Genomic DNA, 17,922 nt, shown 5'->3' on the forward strand with positions numbered 1-17,922 from the left:
TATTAAATTAAATTAAGCTCTCAGAGGAATAAATTCTCTGAACAGAAGTGCTGGTGGATGTGTATTAAAGCAAGACAAACCAGTTTGTGTAAAGCTGTTTCTCACATAACAACAACTTACATTACTTTTAGTCATTCATGGAATGTGGGTGTCACTGGCTCGGCCAGCATTTATTGCCCATCCCTAATTTCCCTTGAGAAGTTGGTGGTGAGCTGCCATCTTAAACCGCTGCAGTCCATGTGGGGTAGGTACACCAACAGTGCTGTTAGGAAGGGAGTTTCAGGATTTTGATCCAGCGACAGGGAAGGATATACAGTTCCAAGTCAGGATGCTATGTGGCTTGGTGGTGTTCCCATGCAATTTCTGCCCTTGTCCTTCTCGGCGGTACAGGATATGGGTTTGGAAGGTGCTGTCTGAGGAGCCTTGGTGTGTTGCTGCAGTGCATCTTGTAGATTATACAGACTGCTGCCATTGTGCATCGGTGGTGGAGGGAGTGAATGTTTGTGGATGGGGTGCCAATCAAGTGGGCTACTTTGTCCTGGATGGTGTCGAGCTTCTTGAGTGTTGTTGGAGCTGCACCCATCCAGGCAAGTGGAGAGTATTCCATCACACTCCTGACTTGTGCCTTGTAAATGGTGGACAGACTTTGGGGAGTCAGGAGGTGAGTTACTCGCTGCAGGATTCCTAGCCTCTGACCTGCTCTTGCAGCCACAGTATTCGTGTGGCTGGTTCAGTTATGTTTCTGGTCAATGATAACCCAAGATGTTAATAGTGAGGGATTCAGCAATCGCAATGCCATTGAATGTCATGGGGAGATGGTTAGATTCTTCCTTGTTTGAGATGGTCATTGCCTGGCGCGAATGGTGCTGAACCTGGCCTTGTGTGGCACGAATCTTACTTGCCACTAATAAGCCCAAGCCTGGATACTGTCCAGGTCTTGCTGCATTTCTACACGGACTGCTTCAGTATCTGAGGAGTCACGAATGGTGCTGAACATTGTGCAATCATCAGCGAACATCCCCACTTCTGAGCTTATGAGTGAAGGAAGGTCATTGATGAAGCAGCTGAAGATGGTTGGGCCTAGAACACTACCCTGAGGAATTCCTGCAGTGATGTCCTGGAGCTGAGATGATTGACCTCCAACAACCACAACCATCTTCCTTCGCACTAGGTATGATTCCAACCAGTGAAGAGTTTTCCCCCTGATCCCCATTGACTTCAGTTTTGCTAGGGCTCCTTGACGCCATGCTCGGTCAAATGCTGCTCTGGAGTTCAGCTCTTTTGTCCATGTTTGAACCAAGGCTGTAATGAGGTCAGGAGCTGAGTGGCCCTGGCGGAACCCAAACTGAGCATCACTGAGCAGGTTATTACTAAGCGAGTGCCACTTGATAGCACTGTTGACAACACCTTCCATCACTTTACTCATGATTGTGAGTAGACTGATGGGGCGGTAATTGGCCGGGTTGGATTTGTCCTGATTTTCGTGTACAGGACATAGCTGGGCAATTTTCCACATTGCCGAGTAGATGCCAGTGTTGTACTGGAACAGCTTGGCTAGGGGCACGGCTAGTTCTGGAGCACAGGTCTTCAGTACTATTATACGCGTATTTAATGCATAAAACATCCCAAGGTGCTTAACTAGAGTAGTATCAATAAAAACTTTTTTGGCACTGAGCTAAAGAAGATATCAAGACAGATGACCAAAAGCTTGATCAAACAGGTAGGTTTTAAGGAGCATCTTAAAAGAGGAGAGAGAGGTAGAGAGAGGTAGAGAGGTGGAAAGGTTTCAGGGGGGAATTCCAGAGCTTAGGGCAAAGGCAGCTGAAAGCATGACTGCCAGTGGTGTGGAGGAGGATGATGTGGTCAACTCTGTTAAAGGCTGCAGATAGGTTGATAGGGATGAGGTGGAATAGTTTATCATGGTCACAGTCACAAAAAAAGTAATTTGTGACTTTGACAAGGACCATTTCAGTACTGTGGCCAGGACGGCAACCTGACTAGAGTGATTCAAACATCAAACTGTGGGGAAGATGGGCACGGATTTGGGGAGCAACAACACTTTCAAGGACTTTGGAGAGGAAAGAGAGGTTGGAAATGGGGTAATTGTTTGCAAAGACAGAGGGGTCAAGGACAGATTTCTTTGAGAAGAGGGGTGATGACAGCAGATTTGGAGGGGGGTGGGGTTAGGAAACAATACCTGAGGAGAGAAAACCACTAACATCATGGGGCCCAGGAAGGGAAGTTGAATGGTCAATAGTCTGGACGGAATAGGATTAAGGGAGAAGGAGGTGGGTCTCATGGCCAAGGTGAGATTGGCGAGGGCATTTCAGGAGATGGAATAGAATCTAGGGGAAGACGCGAGTTCAGTACTGGGCCAGAGGGGAGCATCTGGGGCTTAGGGGAATGGAGAGAAGTGGCAGAGGCAGCTGAGCGGATGGTCTCGATCTTTGTGGCAAAAAAGTCCATGAGCTCCTCATGCTTATTGGCGGAGGTGAGGGTGGAGGAGGCAGGGAAGGGTGGTTTAAAAAGACTGAAAGAAGAGAAGAGAAGAGAAGCCCTGGATTATCTTTGCATTCCTGGATGATCTTTGAATGGTGATGGAGAGCATAACCCAATAATGCTTTAAGTGGTCCAGCCAGATCTGGCAATGGATGGTTAACCCAATTGTTAGCTAAAGATGTTCAATCAGCATCCTTTGGACTTAAGGAAGCAGAGATGAGAGGTATACTGGGGGAATAATTAGGGTGAGAGAGAGAGAGAGAGAGTAACAGTTCTACTGGGGAAGGGACATTAAAGGTGGTGGAGAGGGTGTGATTTATTACATCAGTAGCTGCAGAAATATTATCATGAATTGTAGATCAAAGGCTATATTTTTGGGACTTTGAAAGTGCAGTGGGAAGAGTCCTCAGGGAGAGTTCTTCCAGGAGTGAGCACAGAAAGAAAAGAGTTTGGGAGTGGGGACGGTGAACATGGCTGGAGAGCAATGCAACAAAATCATAAATTGCCTCATCAGTGATAGTAATGATGGGAGTAGCATGGCATTGTGAGATGACAAGATTGAGGGGCTGTGCATGTGGGTTGGAGCATTTATATGGAGGAAGATATTTAGGGAGGAAAGGATGGTGGTAAACTCAGGGGAGAGAGAGTAAGAGGAGTTGAGATGGAGATTGAAATCACTGAGGATGAGAAGTTGTTCTCTACAGAGGCTGAGCGAGAAAAACAGAGAAGATATCTTGGTGAGAAACTTGGAGTGATGTTTAGGTGGGCGTATAGAACAGGATTTTAAATAAGAGATATGAAGGGTGGAACAAGACAACATGCACAAAGGAGGAGAAGCTGGCAAAGGAATAGAGAGACAGACCAAGGTGTGATTTAGAGATAGGCTACACCACTATCACCACGGTTTGAGTGGGGAAGGTCGTGGAAAACATACCCATCAAGAGAAGCTTCATTAAAGAGAAAGATGTCATCAGCTCTCAGCCAAGTCTTCAAGAAGGCCATGATGTCAATGTGATCATCCATAATAATATCATGGATGGCAAGGGCTTTATTCACATGAAAGTACATTCTGGAGGGAGATGAGGAGTGGAGCAAGGATAGTCAATCTGAGTCCACAGGGGTCAGAGCTGGGATCAATGAGATGGATGGGAAGGAGGTTGGCGAGATTAGTCCCTGGCAGGCATGCAGGTGGGAAGTGCGGGGAGAGAATAGGATGGGACAGTTGGCATTGCTGCTCATTAGGAGACAGGAACAAATGTCTCAATGAGCCTTTGGACGATGCAAAGAGAGGCACAAAGGGAAACTTTAGGATAATTTAAAATGGAGTCAAGCCTGGGACAGTGGCTTGAGAGAAAGATGATGAGTACCGAAGAATTGGGGTTTGTGAAGATATAGTACCCAAGGGCGGAGAAAAGGATGCATGATGGCAGGCAGGGGTAATGAGAGAAGAGGAAAAAGTTGAGAAAAGGAGAAATAGAAGTGATAGGCTTGGGTCCAGAATGACAGCCAAATGCCCATGTGAATGGACATGGGAAAACTAAGCCACGTAAAGAACATACCATGTTCCCCAAACATACCATTCCAGTTTGAGGCAATGAATGTAGATTAGTCCTTCCTGTGGGCCATCCAGAAACATCAGGCTGGATTTTCCTCTGCAATCATGCCTGTAACAGGCAGGATCGTGTAGAGAATACAGGAAGGTTTGGGTCTTGAGATCTGCCATCGTTTCATTGAATAAGTACATGAGGAGGAACGTGCAAGATTCTGCAATCCAGTTCATATAACATGATGTTTCATTTTTATTAACCCCTCTGGTTACACTCCTGTACCAGCAAAGGTAAACTCCTGATCGTAAAGGATGTGGGATTGGCTTGTGCAATAGACCATGGGCACTGAATTCAAGAGAATGATAACTGCTAACCTGGATTTGTAACAAAGGACTATACAGGCAGATGCCAAGTTGCAAATTTCACATTTTTTAAATAAGTCATAGAATCATAGAATTATAGAATGGTTACAGCACAGAAGGAGGTCCTTTGGCTCATTGTGTCTATGCCGGCTCTCTGCAAGAGCAACTCAGCTAATCTCACTCCTCCACCCTTTTCCCATAGCCCTGCAATATGTTTCTCTTCAGGTACTTATCCAATCCCATTTTGAAAGCCACGATTGTATATGCCTCCGCCGCACTCTCAGGTAGTGCATTCAGAAAATACCTGCTCACTGCATAAAAGAGTATTTCCTCATTTCACCATTGGTTCTTTTGCTAATCACCATAAATTGGTGTCCCCTGGTTCTCAACTATGGGAACAGTTTCTCTCTATCTACTCTGTCTAGACCCTTCATGGTTTGAACACTTCTATCAAGTCTCCTCTCAACCATCTCATCTCTAATCTATCCATGTGACTGCAATCCCTCATTCCTGGAATCATTCTCTCTAAAGCCCTCACATCCTTCCTAAACTGTGGCTTGCAGAATTGGACACAATACTCCAGTTGAGGCCAAACCAGAGTTTTATGAAGATTCATCATAACTTCCTTGCTTTTGTACTGTATGTCTCTATTTATAAAGACCAGGATCCTGTATGCCTTACTAACTGCTTTCTCATCTTGCCCTTCCACCTTCAACAATTTGTGCACATATGCCCCCAGGTTTCTCTGTTTCGGCATCCCTTTAAAATTGTGCCCTTTATTTTATATTGACTCTCCTCATTCCTCCGACTAAAATGTATAGCTTCACACTTGAAGCAAAGGAAAAACAGTTTGTTTGATATTTTAAATTAGCATCTGGAATTTGGAATCATGGCATACAAATGACAATTAAAACCTTTTTTTCAATTTGTCCTTCATACCTATTCATTCATTGTCATTAGAAAGTGATATATTTTACCAGGTACCATCAGAATCTGAGTATATTCACACCCCATCTGAGAGCTGCGAAAGACATTAAATGAACAAAACCCATTAAAAATGGAATAATTGGGGTGCCTAGGCACATTACCAATAAGACTTGGACAAATATAGATTAATTTAGGAAAGCCAGCATGGATTTGTTAAAGGCAAAATCGTATTTAACTAACTTGCTTGAGTTTTTAGATGAGGTAACAGAGAGGGTTGTTGAGGGTCATTCAGTTGATGTGGTGTACATGGACTTTCAAAAGGCATTTGATAAAGTGCCACATACAGGCTTGTCAGCAAAGTTAAAGCCCGTGGAATAAAAGGAATAGTGACAGCATGGATATGAAGTTGGCTGAGTGACGGGAAACAGAGAGTGGTGGTGAATGGTTCGGACTGGAGAAAGGTATAGAATGGGGTCCGCCAGGGGTTGGTACGAGGACCACTACTTTTCTTGATCTATATTATTGACCGAGACGTGGGTGTTCTGAGCACAATTTCAAAATTTGTAGATAACGCAAAATTTGGAAGTATTGTGAACTGTGAGGAGGATAGTGATAGACTTCAAGAGGACATAGACAGGCTGGCGAATGAGTAGACACATGGCAGATTAAATTTAATGCCGAGAAGTGTTAAGTGATGCATTTTGGTAGGAAGAATGAAGAGAGGCCATAGAAAATAAAGGGTATAATTTTAAAGGGAATGCAGGAACAGAGGGACTTGGAGGATATGTGCACAAATCATTGAAGGTGGCAGGGTAGGTTAAGTAAATGGTTAATAAGGTTTGGAATCCTGGTCTTAATAAATAGAGGTATGGAGTACAAAAGCAAGGAAGTTATGATGAACCTTTATAAAACACTGGTTCAGCCTCAACGGAAGTATTGTGACCAATTTTGGGCACCACACTTTAGGAAGGATGTGAAGGCATTAAGAGAGGATGCAGAAAAGATTTACCAAAATGGTTCCAAGGATGAGGGACTTCAATTATTTGGATAGATCAAGCATGTGATGGAGGTACAGGCAGCCGTGGATTTCAAAAGAGAATTGGATAATTATTTGAATCATTTCAGAGATTAGTTTGGTGAACCTCTGTGGCAAGTATATCCTTTCTTAGATGAGGAGACCAAAACTGTACATAATACTCCAGGTTCCAGTCTCACAAAGGCTCTATACAACTGCAGCAAGACTTCATTACTCCTGTACTCAAAACCTCTTGCAATGAAGGCCAACACACCATTTGCCTTCTTAATTGCTTGCTGCACCTGCATGCCAGCTTTTAGTGACTCATGAGCAAGGACACCAGGTTCCTTTGGACATCAACACTTCCCAACCTCTCACCATTTAAGAAATACTCTGTCTTTCTGTTTGAAGTCGCTTCTGACTCCTGAGAAAATCAGTTGAATCATCTTTCATTGGGAGTAAGATTTTTATTTGCGCTACTATTTCTCCACAGAAGTGTTTTAACCAACAGTTTGAAATAGTAGATAAGAAAATGATAAAAACTGGCATGTGGTGCCAGTTCTCACTCATCCAACTTTAGCTATTTGATTCAATTTCCCCAACTGAGAGAGGATTATTCAACAGTCATTCTTCATAAATAAGGAGAGAAAGCATATTTTGTTACGTCGGATGAGTGGGTAGAGAATCTGTTGTTTATTTCTGGTAGAGGCAACTGCTAGATGTACTTTTTAACATTTTCACTTCACACTTCCAATTCTCAGGCTTTCAGTTACTTCCTGACTGTCAAAGACTTCGAACCACCCATGGAAAGGGGGAGTGCCTTTACAGCCTACCATTGTCCCACACTGATCATTAAAAAGAGCTTGTAATTTCATAGTAGGGTTTTCGCGCTGGGAATTACATTTCAACAATGTGCAGCAGCCTTCCCTGAAGACTGCACTGCAACAACATAATTGCTGCTGGGCTATGCTTGCACTCTGGTTCAATGCAGAGTGGAGAAGAGTCTGCAAGAAGCAGCCCCAAGCATACCTTAAGAGTGTTGTGTGGCACTACCACTGTGCTAAATGGGATAGATTTCTAACAGATCTAGCAATGCAAATCTGGGCATCCATGTGGCACTGTGGGCCATCAGCAGCAGCAGAATTGTACTCAACCACAATCTGTAACCTCATGGCCTGGCATATCCCCACTCTACCATTACCATCAAGCCGAGGGACCAACCCTGGTTCAATGAAGAGTGCAGGAGGGCATGCCAGAAGCAGCACCAGGCACACCTCAAAATGACATGTCAACCTGGTGAAGCTACAACCCAGGATTACTTGCATGCCAAACAACGTAAGCAGCATGCGAGAGACAGGGCTCAGCGATCCCATAACCAAAAGATCAGATCTAAGCTCTGCAGTCCTGCCACATCCAGTCGTGAATGGTGGTGGACAATTAAACAACTAAATGGAGGAGGAGGCTCCACAAATATCCCCATTCTCAATGATGGGGGAGCCCAGCACATCAGTGCAAAAGATAAGGCTGAAGCATTTGCAACAATCTTCAGTCAGAAGTGCCGAGTGCATGATCCATCTTGGCCTCCTCCTGAAGTCCCCAGCATCATAGATGTCAGTCTTCAGCCAATTCCATTCACTCTGCGTGATATCAAGAAATGAATGAAGGCACTCGATACTGCAAGGGCTATGGGCCCTGACAGCATTCCAGCAATAGTACTGAAGACCTGTGCTCCAGGACTTACCATGCCCCGAGCCAAGCTGTTCCAATACAGTTACAACACTGGCATCGAGCCGGCAATGTAGAAAATTGCCCAGGTATGTTTTGTACACTAAAAGCAGGACAAGTCCAACCCGGCCAATTACCGCCCCATCAGTCTACTCTCAATCATCAGTAAAGTGATAGAAGGCGTCGTCGACTATGCTATCAAGCAGCACTTGCTTAGCAATAACCTGCTCAGTGATGCTCAGGGCCACTCCTGACCTCATTACAGTCTTGGTTCAAACATGGATAAAAGAGGTGAGGTGAGAGTGACTGCTGTTGACGTCAAGGCAACATTTGACGAGTATGGCATCAAGGAGCCCTAGCAAAACTGGAGTCAATGGAAGTCAGGGGGAAAACTCTCCACTGGTTGGAGTCATACATAATGCAAAGGAAGATGGTTGTAGTTGTTGGAGGTCAATCATCTCAACTCCAAGTGTCCTAGGCCCAACCATTTTTTTTTTTTATTTATTTAGAGATACAGCACTGAAACAGGCCCTTCGGCCCACCGAGTCTGTGCCGACCAACAACCACCCATTTATACTAACCCTACAGTAATCCCATATTCCCTATCACCTCCCTACACTAGGGGCAATTTACAATGGCCAATTTACCTATCACCTGCAAGTCTTTTGGACCATCTTCAGCTGCTTCATCAATGACCTTCCTTCAATCATAAGGTCAGAAGTGGGGCTCTTCGCTGATGATCGCACAATGTTCAGCACCATTCCCGACTCCCCAGATAATGAAGCAGTCTGTGTAGAAATGCAACAAGACCTGGACAATATCCAGGCTTGGGCTGATAAGTGGCAAATAACATTCGCACCACACAGGTGCCAGGCATTGACCATCTCCAACAAGAGAGAATCTAACCTTCTCCCCTTGACATTCAATAGCATTACAATTGCTGAATCCCCCACTATCAACATCCTGGGGATTACCAGTGACCAGAAACTGTACAGTGGCGCAGTGGTTAGCACCGCCGCCTCACAGCTCCAGCAACCTGGGTTCAATTCTGGGTACTGCCTCTGTGGAGTTTGCAAGTTCTCCCTGTGTCTGTGTGGGTTTTCGCCGGGTGCTCCGGTTTCCTCCCACCACCAAAGAATTGCAGGTTGATAGGTAAATTGGCCATTATAAATTGCCCCTAGTATAGGTAGGTGGTAGGGGAATATAGGGACGGGTGGGGATGTGGTAGGAATATGGGGTTAGTGTAGGATTAGTATAAATGGGTGGTTGATGGTCGGCATAGACTCGGTGGGCTGAAGGGCCTGTTTCAGTGCTGTATCTCTAAAATAAAAAATAAAATATAAATACTGTGGCTACAAGAGCAGGTTAGAGGCTAGGAGTCCTCGGCAGGTAACTCACCTCCTGACTCCCCAAAGCCTGTCCACCATCTACAAGGCACAAGTCAGGAGTGTGATGGAATACTTTCCATTTGCCTGGATGGGTGCAGCTCCAACAACACTCAATAAGCTCAACACCATCCAGGACAAAGAGCCCGCTTGATTGGCACCCCATCCACAAACATTCACTCCCACCACCCTGATGAACGGTGGCAGCAGTGTGTACCATATACAAGATGCACTGCAGCAACGCACCAAGGCTCCTTAGACAGCACCTTCCAAACCCGTGACCTGTACCGCCTAGAAGGACAAGGGCAGCAATTGCATGGGAACACCACCACCTGCAAGCTCCCCTCCAAGCTACACACCATCCTGACGTGGAACTATATCGCCGTGCCTTCACTGTCGCTGGGTCAAAATCCTGGAACTCCTTTCCTAACAGCACTTTGGGTGTACCTACTCCACATGGACTGTAGCTGTTCAAGAAGGCAGCTCACCATCACCCTCTCAAGGGTTACCAGCATGCTAAACACATAAAACTGGAAACGACATTCAACGCTAAGAGGTCCCACAACCAATCGTCAAAAGCAAAGCTCTGTAGCTCTATTATATCCAGACAATAATGGTCGTTGACCAGCAGGCAACTCAGGGGAAGAGGAAGCTCCATGAATAATCCCACCCTCCATTTTGGTGGAGCCCAACATGTAAGTGTAAAAGGCAGGGCTGAAATGTTTACAAGCACCTTTAGCCTAAAGCGGCAAGGTGACAATCCAGTTCAGCTGACTCCTGAGGTGCTCAGCATCACAGATGTCAGTGCTCAGCCAATTTGGTTCACTTCCTGTGATATTAAGAAGTTTCTGAGCAAAATGAACACAAAAATGAATATTTTTCGTCAGTATTTATAGTAGAGAAAGAAAATGTTGTCGAGGAGGATACTGAGATACAGACTACTCGGCTAGATGGGATTAAGGTTCACAAGGAGGAGGTGTTAGCAATTTTGGAAAGTGTGAAAATAGATAAGTCCCCTGGGCCAGATGGGATTTATCCTAGGATTCTCTGGGAAGCCAGGGAGGAGATTGCAGAGCCTTTGTCCTTGATCTTTATGTCGTCATTGTCGACAGGAATAGTGCCGGAAGACTGGAGGATAGCAAATGTTGTCCCCTTGTTCAAGAAGGGGAGTAGAGACAGCCCTGGTAATTATAGACCTGTGAGCCTTACTTCAGTTGTGGGTAAAATGTTGGAAAAGATTATAAGAGATCGGATTTATAATCATCTTGAAAAGAATAAGTTCATTAGCGATAGTCAGCACGGTTTTGTGAAGGGTAGGTCGTGCCTCACAAACCTTATTGAGTTTTTTTGAGAAGGTAACCAAACAGGTGGATGAGGGTAAAGCCGTGGATGTGGTGTATATGGATTTCAGTAAGGCGTTTGATAAGGTTCCCCACGGTAGGCTGTTGCAGAAAATACGGAAGTATGGGATTGAAGGTGATTTAGTGCTTTGGATCAGAAATTGGCTAGCTGAAAGAAGACAGAGGGTGGTGGTTGATGGCAAATGTTCATCCTGGAGTTCAGTTACTAATGGTGTACCACAAGGATCTGTTTTGGGGCCACTGCTGTTTGTCATTTTTATAAATGACCTGGAAGAGGGTGTAGAAGGGTGGGTTAGTAAATTTGCGGATGACACGAAGGTTGGTGGAGTTGTGGATAGTGCCGTAGGATGTTGTAGGTTACAGAGGGACATAGATAGGCTGCAGAGCTGGGCTGAGAGATGGCAAATGGAGTTTAATGCGGAAAAGTGTGAGGTGATTCACTTTGGAAGGAGTAACAGGAATGCAGAGTACTGGGCTAATGGGAAGATTCTTGGTAGTGTAGATGAGCAGAGAGATCTTGGTGTCCAGGTGCATAAATCCCTGAAAGTTGCCACCCAGGTTAATAGGGCTGTTAAGAAGGCATATGGTGTGTTAGCTTTTATTAGTAGGGGGGTCGAGTTTCGGAGTCACGAGGTCATGCTGCAGCTGTACAAAACTCTGGTGCGGCCGCACCTGGAGTATTGCGTGCAGTTCTGGTCACCGCATTATAGGAAGGATGTGGAAGCTTTAGAAAGGGTGCAGAGGAGATTTACTAGGATGTTGCCTGGTATGGAGGGAAGGTCTTACGAGGAAAGGCTGAGGGACTTGAGGTTGTTTTCGTTGGAGAGAAGGAGGAGGAGAGGTGACTTAATAGAGACATATAAGATAATCAGAGGGTTAGATAGGGTGGATAGTGAGAGTCTTTTTCCTCGGATGGTGATGGCAAACACGAGGGGACATAGCTTTAAGTTGAGGGGTGATAGATATAGGACAGATGTTAGAGGTAGTTTCTTTACTCAGAGAGTAGTAGGGGCGTGGAACGCCCTGCCTGCAACAGTAGTAGACTCGCCAACTTTAAGGGCATTTAAGTGGTCATTGGATAGACATATGGATGAAAATGGAATAGTGTAGGTCAGATGGTTTCACAGGTCGGCGCAACATCGAGGGCCAAAGGGCCTGTACTGCGCTGTAATGTTCTATGTTCTATGTTCTATAAAAAGGCCAGTAATCCATCCGGAAAGCAAAATCAGCAAAGTGTAAATCGAGCAGCCAATCTGATCTGATCAGCTTTCTGCCTGGTGGGTCCAGTTAAAATGACCCTGAAGGCAATTGGCCCTGACACAAAGGCAGATGCTTGTAGTTGTCACAGCCCAATCATCGAAACCTCAAGGTATTGTTGCAGCAACTCCTCAGGGCAGCATTCTCAGCCCACTTATCATCAGCTGCTTCATTAATGACCTGCCCTCCACAAGATCAATTGTTGCTCTTTGCTGATAATTCTACAATATTTAGCTCCGTTCACAACTCCTCAGATGATGAAGCCAACCATGCCAGGCTCCAGTAGGGGCTGGACAATGTTTGGACTTGAGCTGACAAGTAGCATTTAATGTTTATGCCACATAACCTTTTGGTAATAACTATTTCCAATACAAGAAAGCCCAACCACCTCTCGAAGATCTTCATTGGCACGAACCTTTAATATCTTTGGGGTTATCATTGATGAGAAACTTAACCAGGACCATGCTATTCAGCACAGTAGCTGCAGGAGTAGGACAGAGGTGGGGTGCTCTGCAACAGGTGGCTCATCTCCTGAGCCCTCAAATCCTCTCCACCATTAATGCCAGAAGTGTGATGCAACATTTATCATTTGCCTGGACACATGCAGCCAGAAGCTCAATATCAACTAGGACAGAGCAGGTTGCTTAATCAGTGACCCTGCCATTGGACTCAATACCTTACCCCTCCATCACCAATGCATGTACTATCCACAAATTCTGGGCCAATAAATGAGTTTACAAAAAGCCACAGACATTGAATATGTACATTAAAATCAGATGAGCCGGTTTACGGTTCACAGATCACAGCCTATTAGTCATTAAGCTGCTTTATTTAATAGCCTGCAAGTGAATATACAGAGTAATGGCTGTAATCAAATCTCATCTTGATTCAACTAACTGCAGAATCTCTTCCATTCTCAATGGCAGAGAGGTTGTCTGGCAGTAGTTAAGACTTATCGCACTGTTAAAAATTTACTTACAATGAAATGGTGAAGCTCTAACTTTGGCGAGTTTACTATGTATCTGTCACATAAGTACAACAACATTACACTGTTCCATGAATTTCAATGTGGAGTCTCTAGCCGTGATAATGTTATTGTACAGCTTCTGAAAAAGAAGGCAATCTCTGGCAGCAACTTCCTGATTACCACATAACTGGGCATGTGTGATCGGCAAAGTTGCTGTCCAATTGGCTCTTTAATTATGATTGAGCACTGAGCATTTTTCCCACAATACTGATCAAGGCTCATAGAATGACCAGACACAATCCATTCTATTAGCACAATTTTTTATTAAGTGTAGATCTAAAATGCTTCCCTTGAACAATTATTTGAAATGTGAAAAACTCACTGACGGTGGTTGCCCAATGTTTTGTAAATTGAAAATTTTAAGTGCTTCTAAAGAGAAATGGGTCCACAGCAGTTCAGTGGGTAAATACACGGATATTGACCTACATGGACCAGAAAAATCCAGACCAGGCAGTAATGGGAGGATACCACAATTTACTTTGGTGCTCCTGGGCTATTGGTGGAAGGAGAAAAGAAGGTGTTGGGGCAGGGTTGGCGGAGGGGGTATGGTGGTTGGTGTGGAATTTTTAAAAATTATCTGCCAGGTTTCTTCTTCTTGATGGCTGTCCAATGATCTCTGCAGCAAAGCGTGTGTATGCATATAGTTGAGTGATGATTGGATCAAGCCCAAGAATGCTGCTCCACAGTTGAATAACCAGTCAATGCTAGCATGCTCAGTCAGACATGGGGTTGTACATGTGAACAGCTCTCAGTGCTCAACAAGAGTGATGACCTTCAGAGCAAGAGGGAAGAAAGTTTGTGGAAAATGGTATTTTATTAATTCATTTGCTCTCATCAATTGCAGAATCCGTTTCAGCTACTGGTTCCCTCCTTATAAAGAATCACTGAACCTCACTGTACATTATCTGTTTAGGTTAATAAATTTATTAAACTTAACAAAAACTTGCTTTTTTAAAGCATCTTGAACTTAGAACAATTTTCTTAGACACTTTATAGAGCCATAACAAAATTAAATATGAAGCCCAAGAAGAAGGGATGAGGAGATATGACCAGAAACTTCGTTAAAGAGATGAACTTTAAGGAGGGTCTCAAAGTAGAAGGAGCAGGTAGAGAAACAGAGGCGCATAGGGAAGGAATTCCAGAGATTGGAGCCAAGGCAGCTGAAAGCATAGCCACCAATGCTGGGGCAAAGGGATGGGAGTGCACAAGGTCAAAGCCAAAGGAATGTGGAGTAGAGGGGGAAAGGTGGTTGTAGGGTTGAAAGAGGTCAAGAGGGCATGACCATAGAAATTAAATGAATCAAAATCTTTAACTTGCAATTTTGTGGGAGTGGAAGCCAATGTGGGTCAGTGAGAATAGGTTTTATGAGTGATTATGATTTATAAGATAGACTAAGGACAGTTGAGTTTTGGGTGAGCTGCATTTTACGGAGGATGGAGACCAATGAGTAGAGCGCGAGTGCAATCAAATCTGAAAGCAAAGCCTTTGATTCTTCTTTCAGGTCTACATGTCTACATTCAACATAACTAAGTAATCTGCACTTTCTCAAAATCTTGCATTTGATAGATTCAATAACAGTTCCATTTTATGTCAGAATGATTTTACTTTGTTTTGTTTGCTGTTGGTCATCAATTGTCCTGCTAAGAAGCTCCAAAAATGTTTATGCAAATTTCACACAATGGACTATTATTAGTATGCCAATGAACTACAGTTCCTATCATTACACACTAGGAGACTATCAGATATCAATTAATATTTTGAAGTACTTCAAAATTTGTAGTCATGAACCAGTGCATAAATGTTACAGACAGCATTAGATAATGCTTTATTATACAGAATGGTACAATTAAGTCTCCTTTAAGTAGATCAGACTTTCGACAGTTTCGGATTACATATAATACGGGCATTCACAAAGTAAAATTTCTTTTGAGCAGTGCATAACTCCAGCTCAAACTATAGCCTATCCTGCCTTGCATATATATTTTAAGATCTTCTACATTTATTACATAAATATATCACAGTAGCAGTAGCGATGATCTATGATTTTCTGGATGGTACAAGAGCAATTAAAGGTAAGAATTAAAAAATCATGTAAATAATGAAAGTGGCTGATTTTGATGAATGAAAAATCAAGAACTGTTAATTGTATTTTGATGTATGCATGCTGTGCATATTATTTATGTAATATACATTATTACTGAGCATAGCAGAAATCAAAATTAAATATATCCTTGGCCAAAATAGGCACAACACGCTTTCATGTGTTATATTGTCCAAACTCTATAAAGAAATTACCTGCTACAATGAGCTATTGTTCTAAAGGTTAATGTGACATTATGCAGATGCAAGTCACTGAGCACACTAAACGAATGTATTCACAATGCATTAACAGTTGAGATAATCATGATTTTTATTCAAGAATGCCTCTTTCAGTGCCAGCATGCGCTTATGCTTTTCACGATAAAATAACCTTACCTTCTGTTGGTGAAGTTTTCAAACGTCTGCAGAATCCATTCATGTCACCATAGGTATCTTGTATCTTTTGCACTGCCTCTGATCCACGTAGCTCCATAAGAGAGCGAAGTTCATTGAGAGAACACCCAAATTCACCTGCATGGTTGGACTCGCCTCTTTGGTTCTTTGGATAGAAATCCACTGCACTGTTTGTCATGTCTCCCATTGTTCCCACAGTATTGCTTGCAGCTTTATAAAAATATTTGTGGCAGATATATCAGTGCTGACTGAAATCAAATTTCTGTTCAATCAAGACGATCAAAATATCCACTGTTTTTATTTTATTTTTGCACTGTAGATTTTTAATGCAGACTTGCTGTGCTTTAGTCTCATCAAGGACAGGAACAAAGAACCAGTTAATAGTCAAATGGATTGCTGCAGACAAGGCTGAAGACCAGCACCACTCCATATAGAGTTTCCCATCGTGGTTGTCTCAAGTTATAGGATTCTACATGGTCAGTTGGTTGAATAAACCTTTAGGAAGAGGAAAAACAGAAGAAAGCATTAGCAAACAGTCTTCATCGCAGATATCTAGGGCTCAGTAGCCCTGCGCCAGCAAAATTAGATAGTAACAGCTCAATTTTATAAAGGGCTAAAAGTGCTTCAGTAAAATACAGATCGTTGCTTGAGCAGCCTTGACTGGTTATGACACTGATGACTGTCACAGGCACAGAGCTTTCCTGCAGCGGCATTCTTCACTTTGATCAGTACCGAGTGCACCAGCCAAATTAGATGGCTCATGAATATTGAACAGTAAGCCTTTATGCCAGGATCTCAGATGTGTCTCCAGTATGCACTGTTTGTTCAAATGGTATTATAAATCTTTATCGAAAGAGAAAGGGTAAAAGACGGACTTTCTAAAACAAAGATTAATTGAATACTATTACCTATGCCTCAATCTATTATTGAGATGTTTTTTCGTTGGAAAGAAATAAACACACATTTAATTTTTCACCAAATAACTGCCCATTTTGGATGCAAGAAATTTTCAAAGCCTGACAATATTCTCACCTCTGCTCCCTGCTGCTCTTTGGCGTTCAACCCTCTTCTCATTCCATTGACTATTACACAGTACAAGATGGCAGGGGTTGCTTTCTTTAATTATGCATGCTGCCCTGATGGCTGAAACTGTCAAAGGCTATTCTTGGAAAGAAGTTCTCCTTCAGGATATGAATTTGAGCCTGAGAGTCAGGCAGCAGGATCTGCACCAATGAATTAAAATGAATTAATGCTTATTGTTGCTCTCAGAAACGCCAAGTAGCCATGCCAGATGAATGGCAACTAAAATGGCTTTCTTTACTCATGAAGGGACAACCATACTTTAATATTTTATTTTGCTATTGAAATTCACACATGCACACACAATTACAATTGACATCAATTATTTTGGGAATATGACTAATGAGGATATTATTTCACCAGCATTTTCTCCAGCTCTAATTGATTCCAAATGCATTAGAATCAGTAGTGATAAGTTTTACTTAATGGAGCAATTCAATAAGGTTGTTAATTTACTTTCCATCAGGGTGACTCAATAAACACCCTCTAATTGAAATATAACATTGTGCTTACAGAAAGTCGTCAAGGAAAGGGTTGAATACAGCACTGTTATCTTGGTTTGAATACTTTTTCATATATAAAACTATTGATGAAATAGAATACTTTACAATATATACACTTCTGTGGTTAGAATATTACCATAGCTTACAGAAAATATACCACTGTAAAAGAATTTAGAGATTATGAATAAGTCACCATGGTGTTCTAGAAGGTCATTTAAAGGAAGTAGGAACAGCCGGGTGCCCAGCTTCACACTCATAGCAGGAGCAGCAGATGGTATCACAGGGATCAGATTTTCCTCACATTTTAACTGCAAGTTCCATCCTTTGAAAAGCACTATCCACATTCTAATCATCAATTTGGCATCAACTACTAAACATTCTGTCAGATCCAGGTGAGGTCACTTAGTAAAGGCTTTTGCAAGCTGCTCCACAGCCCTCCCACAGGTCTCCAGCGTCATAAAATACTTTGGTGTTTGGCAAGTGTTATATGAAAAGTCCATTCATACAACGCTCTTATTTTGATTAGAATGCTTTGTTTCACTTTTTGAAAAGGGTTCTTGTCCCACTAGTAAGTTTGGGAAGAGATGTGATGTGAAGTACAGCCGAGAACACTGACAATAATGGCAGTTTGTAGTATTAGTTGAAAGACATCTGACCCAGATGGCATGACTCCTTTAACAGACAGGTACAAATATACAGAGATATATTGCGCATAATTACTTTCTCCATCGATTTTTCTGG

General features: G+C 43.0%; 1 protein-coding gene across 3 annotated transcripts in view; it reads right to left on the minus strand.

Annotated features, from left to right (window-relative positions):
• Positions 1 to 15,785, minus strand: part of atp2b2 (ATPase plasma membrane Ca2+ transporting 2) — a 399,824-nt gene extending 384,039 nt beyond the window's left edge. For all 3 annotated transcript variants that reach the window (XM_068051872.1, XM_068051871.1, XM_068051874.1), the window contains exon 1: positions 15,581 to 15,785. In XM_068051872.1, the coding sequence (XP_067907973.1) occupies positions 15,581 to 15,785 (205 nt within the window). The remainder of the gene's footprint in view (positions 1 to 15,580) is intronic.
• Positions 15,786 to 17,922: the final 2,137 nt, after the last annotated feature.

Source organism: Heterodontus francisci, chromosome 19 (genome assembly GCF_036365525.1).
Source record: "Heterodontus francisci isolate sHetFra1 chromosome 19, sHetFra1.hap1, whole genome shotgun sequence".
Classification (NCBI taxonomy): domain Eukaryota; kingdom Metazoa; phylum Chordata; class Chondrichthyes; order Heterodontiformes; family Heterodontidae; genus Heterodontus; species Heterodontus francisci.